The sequence below is a fragment of the Aythya marila genome (assembly GCF_965140915.1).
Source record: "Aythya marila genome assembly, chromosome: 11".
NCBI classification, from domain to species: domain Eukaryota; kingdom Metazoa; phylum Chordata; class Aves; order Anseriformes; family Anatidae; genus Aythya; species Aythya marila.
This window is the reverse complement of record NC_139052.1, coordinates 6,526,151-6,541,448: the sequence shown is the minus strand read 5'-3', so window position 1 is coordinate 6,541,448 and position 15,298 is coordinate 6,526,151. Positions and strand designations below refer to the sequence as shown.

Genomic DNA, 15,298 nt, shown 5'->3' with positions numbered 1-15,298 from the left:
GTGTGTGCCAGTCCCTGCCGCGTCCTAATAAAATTGTGCCGGTGGTATAGATTTGCACTGCAGCGTTTTGAAGTATTACTTGTATTTAAAAAAAAAAAAATCTTAAAACAGTAGTTGTCATATTTAGCGAGGATATTCTTCCACAGTAATCTCAGAAGAGCATCGCTGCTGACGTCTGAATTTAACGCTCTGACTGAAATTCACGGTCCATTCCTTTTAAATTATTTCCATGGGTTGCATAGGTAATTTTTTTTTCTGAAGTTTCTCCTTTTCGTGAAATATTTACGTGAAAAAGAAGGTTAAACCCTGCATCGCTGAGAGCCTGTTTCCTTTTCTTTTTTTTTTTTCCCTCTTTGCAAGAGCAGCAGGCAGTGCGCACCGATAGCAGAGCAGCGTTTGAAGCAGGGTAATTTTCAATTAGTGGGCTTCCTTTGCTTCTCGGAGGGAGCCAGAGTGAACAAAAAGAAAAGCACTATATTCATTAATCATTAGTTCTGCTGCATGTATTTGGCAAGAAGTTATAATTGGGTTGGTTCAAATACTCGCATCTGAAACAAAAGAAAATGTATTTTTTTTTAAGTGTGAACTCCATGGCCATTCTAGCAGTCCCTTAGAATTTTACATATAACAAACAGCATGGTTTGTTAGCATGTCACTTGTAAGCCTGCCTCAACCACATAATCTAAAAAACTATTTTTATTTTTTATTTTTTTTAAGTACACCAGTTTTAAAAAGAATCAGAGTATAATTGCTTTGTATGCTTTTGGACAGAGGCATGAGGCGGTATTGTAAAAGAGCAAGAAGCTGATTTTCAGCAACTCACCTTTGAAGTGATCTTTTTCTGTTCTTTTGGGAGTTTCATATAAAGCAATTTCCATACTGATGTAAAACCTTGTCAGAGCCCATCTTTTGGATTTTCAAGTGTAATTTGGAACAGCTTTATTGTGAAGTCATTTAGGGCTTTGTCTTTTTTATAAAATGCTTCTACAGTAAATTTCATTCGTATTTCGTTCCACTTAATTTTCTAGTGCATTGAAAAACTGTATTGTTTCGTATGTTTTCCTTAATTTGCTGGATAGAGTACAGCTGAAGGAAATGTGTTGTCATTTGTCTTGAAGTGACCTCTGACTTCCATGAAATAATAGATCAACAATTTTGTTATTTGAGAGACAGACTAGAAGGGTAGGGAATCCAGTTTTATATAAGCTCAAATGCACAAGGGAAAAATGCAAGATGCGTAGGTGAATTTAATATTTTATTTATTCTTGATGCTGAAATGGCATCTTTTGGGTCTTCTAAGCTTTTACGGTTGGTGTGTAGGTAAAGTACAGAAAATTATGGTCTGCAGAACGATAGTGAGATGTTTTTATCATTTTCTTTTTTCAAGCAAAAAAGAAAAGTATTCATTTCTCTTCAGTTACTTTCAAGGTACCCTGAATGGGTACCATGTGAAATAAATTCTGAATCACAATTTTTTTATGCAACATAATGCTCCGTCAAACACGCCTGCTTTCATGTTAGAAAATACTCAGGTTTTCAGACTATATACAGGTTTGAATGAGTGAAAATTTTGGTCAGCTGGGCTGGTATGCTCCAAGAGCTGGGAAGTGAAGAGCAATCCAGTGAGGAGGCTGGAGGTGCCGGTGAAGCAGGCTGCGTGATAGGAAATGGAACTTCATGGTTTCGGGCAGAGAAGAAAGGCGTTTTTTTCTCTCTGTTTCTAAGAAAATAGGTAGTGGTGAAGCATCACAGTTCAAAAAGCTTGTGCAAATATTTTTAGGCTGATGGACCTTTAAAAATTGTTTACTAACTATTACAAGTCTGCCTAGAGGATTCAGGAAACCTTGTGTTGTTCGTTTATATACATGCAGGCCAGACTTAACTGGGTGAAGGTTTTAAGGGGGAGTGCAATTTCTATGCTTGACCACTGAAAGTTTGCAAAGAAATCAAATAATTTTGCTAACATATGCATTGGTATAGACCTTATTCTTGCAAGTCTTCTCGGGGAGAAGCTTCAAGGTTGATTTGAAGGAGAACGGAACTAAAGGCGATGAATCGGTGAGCAAATATTCTGCACTGGAGTAAAAACAAGTGGATTAGGTTATCGTGCCAGTACATAACTCGAGGTGAGCCCAAGACAGAGAGAGCTAGTCAGAAACCTGTATTTTACACGTTTTTGGCACCTAGTTTCTAGGGGGACTGACGGGAAGCAGGCCTGGGAGTGGTGAGAGCTGAAGTACTTGGCCTATACAGTCATGAGGCCACAACAGTTTTCACTGTGATGAATTAATAAAGTACAGAAAGAAATCTAGCAATAGTTTTACAGTCCTTTAAATGGACATTTCTAAATGGCGATTTGTGGGACGTAAGGCATGAATCTCCTGTGCTTTTTCTACAGGGTATGTTTACTGTTAAGATAGAAGTGCATGACCTGAGCTACTAAATTCTGACTTATGCTGTGTTGGTATCAATGAAGTTGAATCTGTTGCTGCTTCAAGGGCTACATTAGAAGAATTGGTTGTTACCTTGCTGTGGGAAGAATTGTTTAACTGTCCAGGTCTGTGCTTGAACCTTTAGAAATACAACTTGTTTTCTGACTGATGCTGTTTCTGAAAGAGGGTTTAGGTGTTGAAAAAGAACTATTTAAGGAAATAGAACGCGTGGCTTTCCCTATTAGTGCAAATTACTTTCGTATCTTGCTGTATTTTTCCTGGCAGATGAGCAGGGCTGTAGTGCTGAAGGCTGTGAGCTTTTCTCGCGGCGCCCTCCGTGCTCCGTGTCTGCAGAGCCAGCTCGCTTCGAGGCCTAGTGGAGTTTGCAGGGCTGTTTACTGTGGTTGAGCTTTCCTGAGCCTGCCAAGCCTGACCTTTTGACATGTTTTTTGTCACGTTTCTTGGCACTGACCTATCAGCACGTTTGTAATTACTCTCTGCTTTTCACCAGTAAACAACCGTGCATGGGAAAATATCTTGACAGGGGTTTAAAGAAAGTTGCCTCACAAATTGAAGCATGTTTAAATCTGCCTTTGCTCTGGCAGTGTTGAGAGTTAAATCCAATGTAGTAAATACCCTAGTACAGAATTTGGTTGACTAAATATTAACACAGTCTGGCCTTTGGAATTGCTAGCTGAGAGGCTATTTTCTTGCTACTTTAATTTACTACGGCTGATCTGAATGACTGACTCGTACCTAAGACATTCATTGCGGCACATTCACAGGATACGATTGGTTTGAGGTTTATTGCTGAAATCTACGTTTCTGGCCCTTTGAAAGACTAAAGATTTGCAAGTAAAAAGAGGAAATCTGTCTTTATGTCTCACTCGGTGATAATCAAAGGCAGTTGCATGCTCTGTACAAGTCTCGGTTGGGGACATTCTTTCAAGTATGGACAATCTGTATGTCCTGTTTAAGTCAGTGATAACTGTGGGTGCTGAACACCTCACTAGATCAAACTTCAAACTTCTGTACCGCTCTTGCCTAGCTGAAACGGCAAGCCTGTTCCGCCTGGCTGGCAATACGATCTCACAAATAATTCTTCCAGGCCAGTTCTGAATAAATAGGACAAAGCCGCAGTGACCTGCAGACACCATGTGAAGACTAATGTACCCTTAAAAAAAAAAAAAAAAAAAAAAAATCCTGAAGGGGTGAGGCTTTACAGGTAGGCAGGCAGGAATCACTGAATGGCCATTTGGGGTGCAGGTTCTGCACAAATATGAAAGCTTGCCCCCGTTTGGCTGGGGGGGAGGTGGCGGTGGGTTCAGCGTGCCAGACAGGGTGATGGCCTGCAGCCGTGCTTGGCTCTGCCTGCCAGAGGTGAATGTGTGTATTGGCATTTATTTGCTTGGGGAAAAGTGTCTGGAGACCCCAGCCAAGAACTGAGTCCTCTTTATATCAAGTTCTTCACCAGCATCTATGAAAAAGATGGTGTTCTTTTCTTATTCCCTGTTGCAGAGATCATTGTGTGTTCATGGGTTTTTGAGGCCTATGTAGCACCAAATTTTAACCTGAAGGGTTTTTAAATCTTCCTTATTGCTTCTCTTGCCTACAGTACACTGCAGAAATGATAACTATCATGTACTAATTACTGGCAGGGTTGCAAGTATTTCATCTTCACTACACAAGAGAACTCTAAATTGGTATATTTGTTTCTAAACTATACATTGCTAAATCAAAACTGTCAAACCTTTGTGTCTCCCATGAGTAGGTACATGCAACTTTGCCTGACTTTGCAATTCTGTATCTAGTATTAAAGGAAGTGGAGATGCAGTGTGTTTTTTTTACACATTCCCACGAGATAAGTTGTTGTAGTGTGCAAAATAACTGCATATAACAAAAATTAGTAAAGTCATTACAAGACTAGTCAGACTTGATACGTTTTAGCATATGTTGCTCTTTTTTCATTTGCAATAAGAGGAAAAAAAATAAATATTCACCTTTATTGTATTTATCTATGAGCAGTAATTTGCAGTTAGAGCTGATAACTCCGAAGATCAAACGGCCGGTAGTTCTCTCCTTTCATGAGTTGTCTTTTCCTTGAGGACTGGTATCTAAGGGATATGCACATAAGTAATGGTGCAGAAACTCTCTTCTTTGCCTCTTGTTCTTTTTTGAAGATCATTTTCCTTGGTTTTGCAATAAACAGTAAATGGGGAAGGGGAGGATTCTGTTCTCCAGAACAGCTGTGTTATGAGAAAAAGGTGACTATATGGTGCAGAGCACTTTGCTCATTAGATGAAAAAGATACACAGGCTGAAAAACGTAAGCAGAAAGCCTTATTAGGGGTCCTGGCAGATGAATGCTTCTTATGCTGCATGCTGTTTTAAAGGGAGATTTGCCCGTGATTAATCAAGTCTTTCGTTTGCCCTGCGTTTTGTTTTTCTTCCAGTTTTCTCGCTAGAGGCATTTAGGCTAAAGAAGTTCTACAAAGTACAGGTTGGCACGCTGGGTGCAGTTTCAGGCTGCTCCCCAGTTGGCTGTGCCTTCTGTCGAGAACACCAGGGGATGACTCAGGACGGCGGTGACTCACGGGGTGTCGCAGTGCTCCCCTCTTCAGAGCGTGCGGGAGCTGCAGTCCCAAGCCCACTGACAGCTGGCAGGCTTTGCACGAGCCAGTGCGCTGCAACAAGCCCCTTGCAGTGCCTACGCTCTGCGCTGAGGTTGTGTCTGCACAGGTTCCCAGACAGGCTCCCGTTTTCATGGAGCAGTCAGCGTTTGCTTCCCTTTTCCTTCTTGGTGGCACAGGGAGCCAAAGCCTTCATGCAGATGGGAAGCAGCAAGGGGATATCCCAGAAAATCTGAGCCCGGTTTTAGTAAATTGCAGAGAATCTGCTCCATCCTGCTCCCCTCGCTTTATGCACGTGTACTCTCAGCTTAAAAGCACAAAGCTGGGACTTGGTTGTTAGCTGTGGAGGTGCAGTCTCTGAGGCAGCTGATGTTCTTTTTGCTCCTGGGCTGCAGCCTGATGTGAGAGCACTCCCATCAGAGTCACAAGTGTAAGGGCATCCCCAAGAAGTTGGGGGGCTCCACAGCAGTGCTGGAGGGGGTGGGTTGGCCTGCTGCCCTCACCATCAAACGTAGCCCATTTATCCTCTGCTGTCCATGAGTGCAGCTGGGTGCAGTTTGTGTTGGTGTCACCTTGCAGTGGTCAGCAGCACCCGCAGCTGACACCGTTTGACGTGCAGCCTGGCTCCACAGCACTTACACAGTTGACTTCAGCGATGTCTTGATTTTGCTGCAGATTTTTGTTTCTTTTCCTTCATGGTGGAGAGTGATGCAGGACCCGTAGCTTGTGGCTCTCCTGTTTTCGTGGATACAGCCTTTGGGCCTTTTGTCATGCTGCATATGTAGCCATCTAGGCTAAAATCAGTGTTGAGAGGTATAATCATCCTGGCTTTCATTTTAAGAGCATTTATCTCTAAGGTTAATTAAAGCTACTTGAATGTAAATAAGGCTAACCTCTTCACTTCTGAACAATGCAAATAGAATAGTCAGCATACTTATAGGGTATCAGCCATGTAATTATTGTGTAATATTTGTGTTCTTTGAAATGCCATGGTATTTATTGCCATTGAATCCTGGTACAAGGCGCTTCGTACAGCCAACTGGATGGCTCTTTATTTGCGCCCTTTGGAAGAAGTTGATCATTCTGCAGTGGGGGGGAGATAAAAGCGATGTTGAATTTTTACATAGATAGATGCTCTGCTGTTACCAAGGGTTTTTCAGAGGGTGTTCTTTCAAACTAAAGTGACCACAACCTGGAGTTTTGCCTGGCTGACAGCGTACTGCTGGCTGTATTCCTGCATGCCAGGATTGCTTTTTGCTGGCTCCAGGTGGTGCTCGCCAGAGGTGTTGCAGGCACCTCGCCCTACAGAGCGTGCATAGCAGGGGAGGGCAGGGTGTGTTTGGGCCTCTTGCCACCTTTGCTCACACCTAGAACATACAAGAGAATACTTTCTGTACTGTGGACTAAAAAAAAAAAAAAAATCAGGAGAAGGCCCTCCTATTTGCACTTGCTTTCTTCTACAATATGCTGTTTGTTTAGTACTCTTAAACCAGTATAGAGTTTGTTATTGTTGCTGCTGCTTTGTCAACTGCAAGCAGCAGAAGCCCATGGAAGGATGCAGTATGGCCACGGCTTCTGACTTCCATTTTGGGCAGAATTGTCGTAGTTCCAAATGCTAATTTCTGGACAGATTAAACAGGACAGTGGGAATAGGGTGGTATGCAGGCCCTCCACTACAGTTTGAAAGGGTGTTTGCAATACTGAATTTCCATCTCTTTCTCCAAAGCACAGTGAGAGTCAAGATTAACTCAGCAATTTTCTCTCGTCACCCAAGAACCATTTTCTGTTTAAGACCCAGTACAATTTGCATGATCCAATTAGAAATCAAGTTCTCATTGCATGTGGCATTAATTAACATCCGTGAGACTTAACATCAGTGGTCTTAGGCCCAGTTAACCCATAGCACAGTATCAACTCCTAAAACTTCTGTGAGATGATGTTTACTTGTTCCTTAATTTTGAGGAGAGGAGCACTCTTTTGCCCAGCCTCCTGTGCCCAGCCCTGTGCCTACTTGAAGGGTCATTTATCTTCCTCTCATCCCAAAAGGATGCTAAATTCTAAGCCCCAGGTGTTCTTTGCCTGAAGCTGGTAGTCCAAGTAGAGCATAGACAGCCCGGGAAAAGCACTCCCTTGTCATCAGAATATTTGGAGCTTCCTCTCTGTGCATTTCTACATTTGCATCCTTTACTTGTGACTTGCATTTGAATGATCTGAATTGCTCTACTAGTTGAAAGGAGCAGCAGTAGCTGCTCACTTCCTATATCAACTGTAATGTTACTCATAATGGGTGTGCTTTTCCATTCAGCTAAATTAATTAGCTCATCTTTGTCTGTGTTTGATTTGGCAGAGTGGTTATTGTGGGAAAACACATTTTCTAGTTAATTTATAGTGATTGCTTCAAGCTCAATTTGGGAATTAATAAATCCATCTTCTGCACTGCGCAAAGCTGTTTATTGTAGATTTTCACCGTTTTTCCATTGTTGGACTAGGTTTTTCTAGTTTACTTCAGAAACATCTGTGTGTTGGGTGCTGTATTACTAAGAAATTTTGGTGAGCATAAATGTCAGCGGAGCTACTCTTTGGTACAAGGCCTGGTATCTGGGGCCGGGGTGCCCTGGTGCTTTGGAGGTGTGTTTTGAAACCTCGCTGCAGCAGCACATCATGCTGCACCACACGAGAGGGGCAAACTGCTGGTGATCAGCTGGAGAAGCTGAGCTTATGCTCAGCGTTGTTTTCCTTTGGAGGGACACTCCCTGCAATTGTGGGATTGACAGAGATGTATTGTATTAGGCTTTGGGTAGAGTTTTTCTTGTACTGTGGGTACGTTATTGAATTAAAAGAAATATTTGCTTAAAATATGAGTGCATCAGGATGTTTATGACTGCTGGATAGATTCTTGTATCAACAGATAATAAAAAAACCAGACAGGTTAATTAAAGAGCCATAGATCTTTCATTTGAGAAACCTCATATACATAGGCGCCTTCTGGATGGCTGCGGAAGCGGGCGCGGCGCGTTCTCCCTCCCGGCACTCTGCAGCCAGAGCAGCAGCTCCGCAGGGCGCCCGGGCAGGCAGCACCCTGGGCAGACATGGGGCTGGGGCCCAGCGGCAGGAGCTGAAAGCAGATTGTTTTCCTGTCTCCTTATCTCCTGCCTCCTGCACGGGATGCACTGTTGGAAACTTAGGTGCAGCCTCTCTGTAACATGAGCAGCATTTCACTCTTGTTTTTCTTGGTGGGCTGTCTTGCTGCATGTTGGTCGAGTCTGGGTGAGTGCTGAGAGCTTACCTTTTGCCTGGACCTGAAACGGCCCTGAGAATGTGATGTTTCCAGTCCTGCTAATGTTGGCTCTACTTAACCCTATTTCCTAAAAACCTGCAGGTATCTGTCGGAAGAAGCTGGCAGCTCCCGGTCAGGAAGGTGAATCGCAGCAGCTGGCTGCCCAGCATAGCCGCTGCCGGGGCGCTGCTTCCTTTGAGTGCCTCCAGCTCTGAGCACATCGGTTCTGTTCCTGAGCTGCGAGGTAGTTTGGGATACTGGGAATCACTGTCTGTGACAAACCTTCCGTTGTATAATCCTTTTTTTCTTTCACACTAAAAATGTTTCTTCACTTTACATTTTTAACTGGAGATTAAAGTGTGTGAAGTAGTGCAATTCTGTGGCTAGAACACTGGCCCCAGAAGTAGTACTGGTTTAGTGGTGGAAACATAGAGCTCAGTATGGGGGAAACTTCCCCTCCTTACTGTCACTGTCCCAAAATACTCTGATTTTCTTCCGATATTTGCCCTCCCAACCACACTGTTTATACTTGCAGAAGTGAAAAATAGCCAAACCTAAAGGTCACTCTAAAGCAGAGACCTTTTGAATGGCAAAATCTTACTCCAAAGGATTTCTGTTGTTATGGTTGACTTAAAAGCCCTCACAAAAGAGCTTTGGGATGGAAACTCTTGTATGTCTCACAGGGACAGCTCTAGCGTGTACTGGTGGTAAACTTGCACTTCATAGCATGTTATTTCTGCCCACATTGATTAGAGTTTTGTAACAGAAGTCACTAGCTTTGTAATTTAATCTGCCTTGGTATTGTCAGATCTAAAATTTAGTGTCTGCTCTCTGCAGTATGAATGTTGTTATGACGACTGAGTAGAGCCTGAACGAGAAGATCCTGACGAAGAATAACCATGAGAACTGGCTATGTAAAACATGCTGATACACTTGTTAAGAAGTGGTGAAGCACGCAGCTCCAATGTCAGTTGGCATTACGTGTTTGATGAGATCCTAATAAACTGCTATTGGTGCTTTTTACTGGCTGAACATGGTTCTAGCTCAGACCTGAATTGTCTAAAAGTAAGTGAGTAAATGCATACTTGACTAGTTAATTATATTTTGTTAAATGCATTCAGATATATTAGCTCCTGCTTGCATTAATTTGTAATACTTGAAAAACATGATTGGATTTTGGTTTCCAATGAAGTTATCATTCCAAAAGAGTAGCGCAGTTATTGTGGAAATTCTGAAAATGAGTTGCTGAGAAATCTGACTCATAAAGTAAGTGCCTCGTGAAATTTGAATGTTTAGAAGGGAAAATGACTGGCAGCTGCTCTTGTAAGCATGCTAGTTACAATAAAGTATAAAAGTTCAACATCAAAGAGATCACTGCTTAGTTTGTGGCAGACTTGTACATCAAAGAGCAAATACAGGACAAAAGGAACTGTAGAGATACAGTTCAGCCTTGCAGACAGGTCCCCGTGGAATGCTAGAGAGAGCTGCTTTCTTAATGTGGAAATTATCTCTGGCACATCTTCATTTCTGATTTGGGGACTAGGTAAGGTGGAGAATTCAAAGCAGTCTTTCAGAGTCCAGTCTTGCCAACATACTTGGTATGAGCGTCTGAGCTTACGTGATGTCAGCCGCGCAGTTTCTGTGTGTGCTGTGACTCAAGTGTATAAACACGGTCGACAGATTGGCAGTATGCTTACAACACCACGGTCTCGTTGGTTGGAGGGAGGATGGGCAAAAGTTGTACAAATGCAGAAATGAAAGCTAAGTGTCTGCTTCTGGAATAGTTTTTTATGTTATTATACCTGTGGTCAGGTACTGGATCATGTTGCCCTAAGAGGCTGTAGAGTCTCCATCCTTGGGGATATTCAAGCCTCGACTGTTCAGAACCCTGAGCTGTAGTGGATCCTGCTTTGGCAGGGGCCACACCAAGCAGCCTCCAAAGGTTTCTTCCAACATCAACTCCTCTGTGATTCTTTAAGAATAACACTTCTATGTTAAGGCAGCCATCTACCTATATTTCTAGTTAAGACTACTCCTAATACAAGACGTGATTTAGCCAAAAATGTGACTAGCTCCTATATAGTGGAAGTCCATGCAATATATTTTAGTTGTTGTTTTAATCTTTTCTGAACTTCTGCAACATGGAAGAGAGATGTGGTTTTGTGGATTCAGGCTTTTCATAGCTAGTGTATTAAAACACTAATACCTGAAGTCTCCCTTAAATCGAGGTGAAAGTTGGTGATTTTCTACCTTAGAAAAAGGAAAAGAAATACTGGCCATCTAGAGCACAGCTACTGTGTCTGAGCAAGGAAGGGTCTGAGGAATTTGTCACAGAAAATGGTTTGACCACCGTTGACCAATTGCGGTAGTATCGTGTTAAAGTTAGCGGAGGTTTTGCGATGAATCTGAATGCATGTTTTAATACTACAGTGAAAAGTAGGTCACGTCAGTTCTTCAGCTCCATCCTTTCTTTTTCATTTGTGTTTCTTGTCTATATGTGCTGACTGCTTATGTGGTGTAAAAATGTTAATCATGAAATCCAGACTAAATCTGAATTCTCTGAAGTTCGAGTTTGCTTGGATCAACAATTTTAATACCAATTTCATCTTTTATGGAAATAGTGTTGTCAGCAGACTCTGATTTCTTTTATTGCAGAACTAATAATACTTACAATCTCAGGCAATCATTAGGAAATACAAAGGGTTTCTGTTAAAAACCCTAGGGAAACCTGATTAGGCATACTCCTGTATAATTAATTGATGTGCTACTACACTAAGTGAAGTAGTGCATCAGTAAACAGAAGTCACAATGTAAGAGGCTAAGAACTGCTGGGAATTGTGTAAAGACATCAAGGCTCAAAAAGAACAATTCGGGCACCTCAAGAGAAACCTGCATTTGCATTTTTTGGAAGGACAAAAAGTTCTCCATAAGGCCATGAAAGAGGGAGCTGGGAAGGCTCATGCTTATGATTAGCACTGCCTCTTACCAATGAAACAGTTGTAAACAAGTCGATAGTACCATTCACAGTATTCCCCAGTGCCTTTGGATTGGTGTTATTTGATGTTTTGATCAGTCCATGGACCAAGCATACATATTTGTATGTTTTTAAATCAGCATCAGGTTAAGTGTTCTTAAAATGATCCTTTTGTTACTACAGTGATTTGAATATATTTTTTTTAATAAGCAAGTTGCCGTGTGAAATATAAAATGGATTATTGATTTGTACCACTGTTTGTCTTGTTTGCTTTGAGACCATGAAGAAATTACAAGTATCCTGCTGTATTCTCTTTGGAAAAGTCGGGGTCTTCTATAACACTACTGTAGAGAGGAGCTGGAGTGGCTGCGTATGTAGAGACCAGTGCAGATGTGATGATACATAGGTGAACTACTCTTCTGAAAACACATTCAAAACCTTGTATGAAATTCTTTGCTGTCCCCCCATTGATTGCATGACTGTTGCCTGACTAAAGGCTTCTACCCTGGGAGACTATGCACACAGCGACAAGTAGCAGTAGCCAGGAAGGAAGAAGAAAATAGTGCCACGAGCATTCCTGATTTCAGAGAACTTAGTTCTTAGTCATTTGAGAGGTGTTGCATGGAAAAACAAGGTCCTATTTTTCTGTTTCGAGAAAAAATATATCCTAAGTATATTTAGGGAGGCCTATTTCTCTCTCTGTTGCCTCACTCTGTTGATATAGGGAGAAATGAGCTGTATTTGTAGAGCTTTACCAGCTAAGTGGCTTTACTTGAGCCCCACAAGGTGCTTGAGCACTTCTAATAGCGCTGATCATTTCTGTACACAAGGGCATCGGGGAGAGCTGAGGGTGCTCCACACTCTGAAATTGAGACTTTGCTGAGGAACTGTAATAATTGTTTGTAAACAGTAACCATTACTCTCAAGTAAATGTGATGATTGTGTGTACCCTGTGATGAGGAATTAACAGCAGAGGTGTTTGTACTGTGCTGTTACAAGAAGGTGGAGGTTTCGTTCAGTTATGTCAAGTCCTGACCTGCTAGCTGGCATGGAGTATGTTTGGAAGAGTCAAGAGCTTTACATTGTAGAAAGGCTAATCAAATGAATTCAATGTATGTGATGTATGTGCTGAATTGGAGGAACTTTTAAAAGAATCTACTTTTGAATTTAAAAAAAAAAAAAAAAGTCTTTAGAGACTGTCTTTCCCACCTTTAAAATACCTGAACTGTCAAGTTAATAGCTTGTTATTTCAGAGAGCTTGTACACGGGGAGAGTTGCCAAGAACAAAGTCAAAATCCCAAAATGAAATCCTTGAATACTTTTTTTTTTTTTTTTTTCTGTTTTTGGATTGAGCTGAAATATTTCTTAGGGAAGTGCTGGCAAAAAAAATGATGCAGGATTATGTTACTTAATTTCTCTTGTTGGATTGTTGCCATGCTATTAGAGATTTGGAAACTATTCTAAGTTCAGATTGTGTATCAGCAACGGATGGGATCTCTACACGTAGATGAATATTCAAAATGGTCAGCATGCACAGGTGGCCTGGTTGTTTCCTCAGAGGCTAAAGGTAAAGCTCTAGGGACATGTCTAAAGCTGGCATAAACTGATGTATCTCATATGAAGAGCACTGCTGTGCATTATTTCTACATTTGAGCAAGTTTTTGTTAGCAAAGCGTATTTTCATTGGTGGAAGTTTTACAGTTTTTGAGGACTCTTACCTACTTCTAGTGTAAAAGCACCTTCATAATTGAAATTACGTAGCATGACTTCAAATATAATCACCAAGTATAATGTGGGAGAATAATTATAATTAATTCCAGTGTTCAGAAAATGCTTTCAAATTTGTATTAAGCTGGATCTCAAAATTGTTATCACTTTGGAAAATGTTCCAAGTCTGCAAACATCTCAGTAAAAAGTCTTTTTCACAAAGGGCTACTTTGGTTCGGCTATCGAAGAGATTTATCCAAGGAGCAAAACCCAGTTTGCTTGCAGCTAATCTGGTGCTTTGCAAACAAGATTTTATTTTTTTTTTTTTTCTTGTTTTTTTCAGAAATGTAGGCAGATATACAATGGAATAGTTTCTTCCCATAAGTAATTAATCCCATTGTAAACAATGTCAGTAGCATGTAATCTTGAGACTTGTTTAGTTTTAAATATCTACTGTGGGGTTTTTTTTTTGAAAATAATGTCATGTCCCTAGCATTTTGAACTCATTCACAACTCATGCTAATAGAATTCGAAAAATTATTCCAAACCTACGCACTATTAGGTGTTTACCTTTCTTTTCAAGACTTGGTTGTTGTACCAAGTCTGTCCAAAGGAAGAAGTTATCCTTCATCTTGACACGTAGCAAGCTGCTGCAAGGCTGGTGTGGCAGATCCTGTTTGTATTTCTCTTCACATTAGTGGAGCACCTTGCATGCATCAAACGCGCAGGTCATCCTTGTCACTGAGTGCAGGCTGGCTGAGCTTCTTCTGTACAGGACCTTTGTGATAACGTTGCAGAAATATTCCTGCTTTTAATATGGGCCAGTAAGGAAATCAGGTCTCTCAGTGAAGCTGTGCGTATTGCTGCTATTCAAAATGATACTTTTTCCGTGCTGAGCTCAGCCACTTGAACAACCTGATCAAAGAAAGTTTAGCATGGCCTGGAAGAATAAAAATTTTTGCCATTAAAAGAAAAAAGTGTAGATACTGTGTTGTTTTTCAGGGGAGACGCTGTAGAGTAACTATACCCAGTGAGAAATGGAAGGGCTGTATGATTAAAGAGAAAATACATGTAGCAGAGAAGGAATTTAAATAAGCACGTATTGGTTTCCCTGTGTGCTAATTCCATCACAGTAGTTCCAAGTACATTGTTCAGTTGAATTAAACAACCCACCTAAATATTTTCAGGCATTGTTCATTAACAGTAACTGTTTTTAATGTCAGAGAGGGTAAATTAAGTATGTTACACAATTTATCAGACACTGCTAAATATTGTGGATGTTATTAAGTAACCAACAGCAAGTCTGGCAATGTATTAAATCTCAAGGCATTGCATAAATAGTCCCAGATGAGAGAAATAATCTCCAGTTCAGAAGGTAAGTATCCAGTCTGGTGTTTGCACGGCTGTCCTGCTGTCATCTGAAACAGGGCCGAGCCAGGCAGCCGTGCTCTGTTCATTTATTGGTGAAATTTTGCCCTACCCTCCGCAAAAGCCAGCCTAAACAGGCTTTGTGTTGGAAGCTGTTAGGATCAGAGCAGGCTGACATCTACCCCAAACCAGGGGACACAGGACAGATCTCAGTGCTCTTCAGCTCCCCAAACAGCCTGTAGCAGTCACAGTTATGTCTTTCAAGTCCTTTCCAAATGATCTGATATTAAGCTGGTAAAGCGCTTACATCTGGTAGAAGTTACACCTGTAATAGCTGTCTGCCCACAGTTCTTCTGAGCCTAGGCTTTTTCTGCTGTGGGGCAGATTTTACCTTTACCCACCTGTTCCCTGTGTAAAGCACGGCTATTGCACCTTCTTCCCAAAGGTGCTGTTGGAGAACAGCAGCTCCTCACCAGGAAAAGGGGGCATAACACTTTGGTGTTTAGATTCGGGTAGTGTTTCACTTGCTGGATTCAGTGAGCTATCCTTGTTTTGTTGATGAAGCCAAACAGCACCTCGGAGTAACACTAGCAGTACTATCCAGATAAATTCTTCCTTTTCTTCTTCCTCACTTGTTCTTACTACCTGCTCTAAACAAATCTTCATGTATATTTTTTTTTTAATTAAAACATTTTTTTCCCTGCAGTGAATCTGTCAGACAAAATAAATTGACATGTCATTTAATAACTTTGTGGTTTGCAGTTTTTTCTCCTTGTTTTAAGTTGATGCAGAAAGCATTTTTGATGCTGTTACACTGTGATGGATAAAAAACTACACTGACTTTTGTTCAGGAGAGGGAAGAGAGAATCTTTCTTTCAAGGGCTGTAGATCAATTGGTGTCTTACAGAAGT

At 41.3% G+C, this 15,298-nt stretch overlaps 1 protein-coding gene across 6 annotated transcripts in view; it reads left to right on the top strand.

Moving 5' to 3' along the window:
* Positions 1-15,298, top strand: part of RORA (RAR related orphan receptor A) — a 374,669-nt gene that overhangs the window by 301,016 nt on the left and 58,355 nt on the right. The window contains exon 1 of one of the 6 annotated variants that reach the window (XM_082769296.1): positions 13-242. The exons of the other annotated variants lie outside the window; for them this stretch is intronic. Within the exon in view, the coding sequence (XP_082625422.1) occupies positions 230-242 (13 nt within the window). The 5' untranslated portion in view covers positions 13-229. Of the gene's footprint in view, positions 1-12; positions 243-15,298 lie in introns of those variants that run through there. 6 annotated transcript variants of the gene reach the window in all.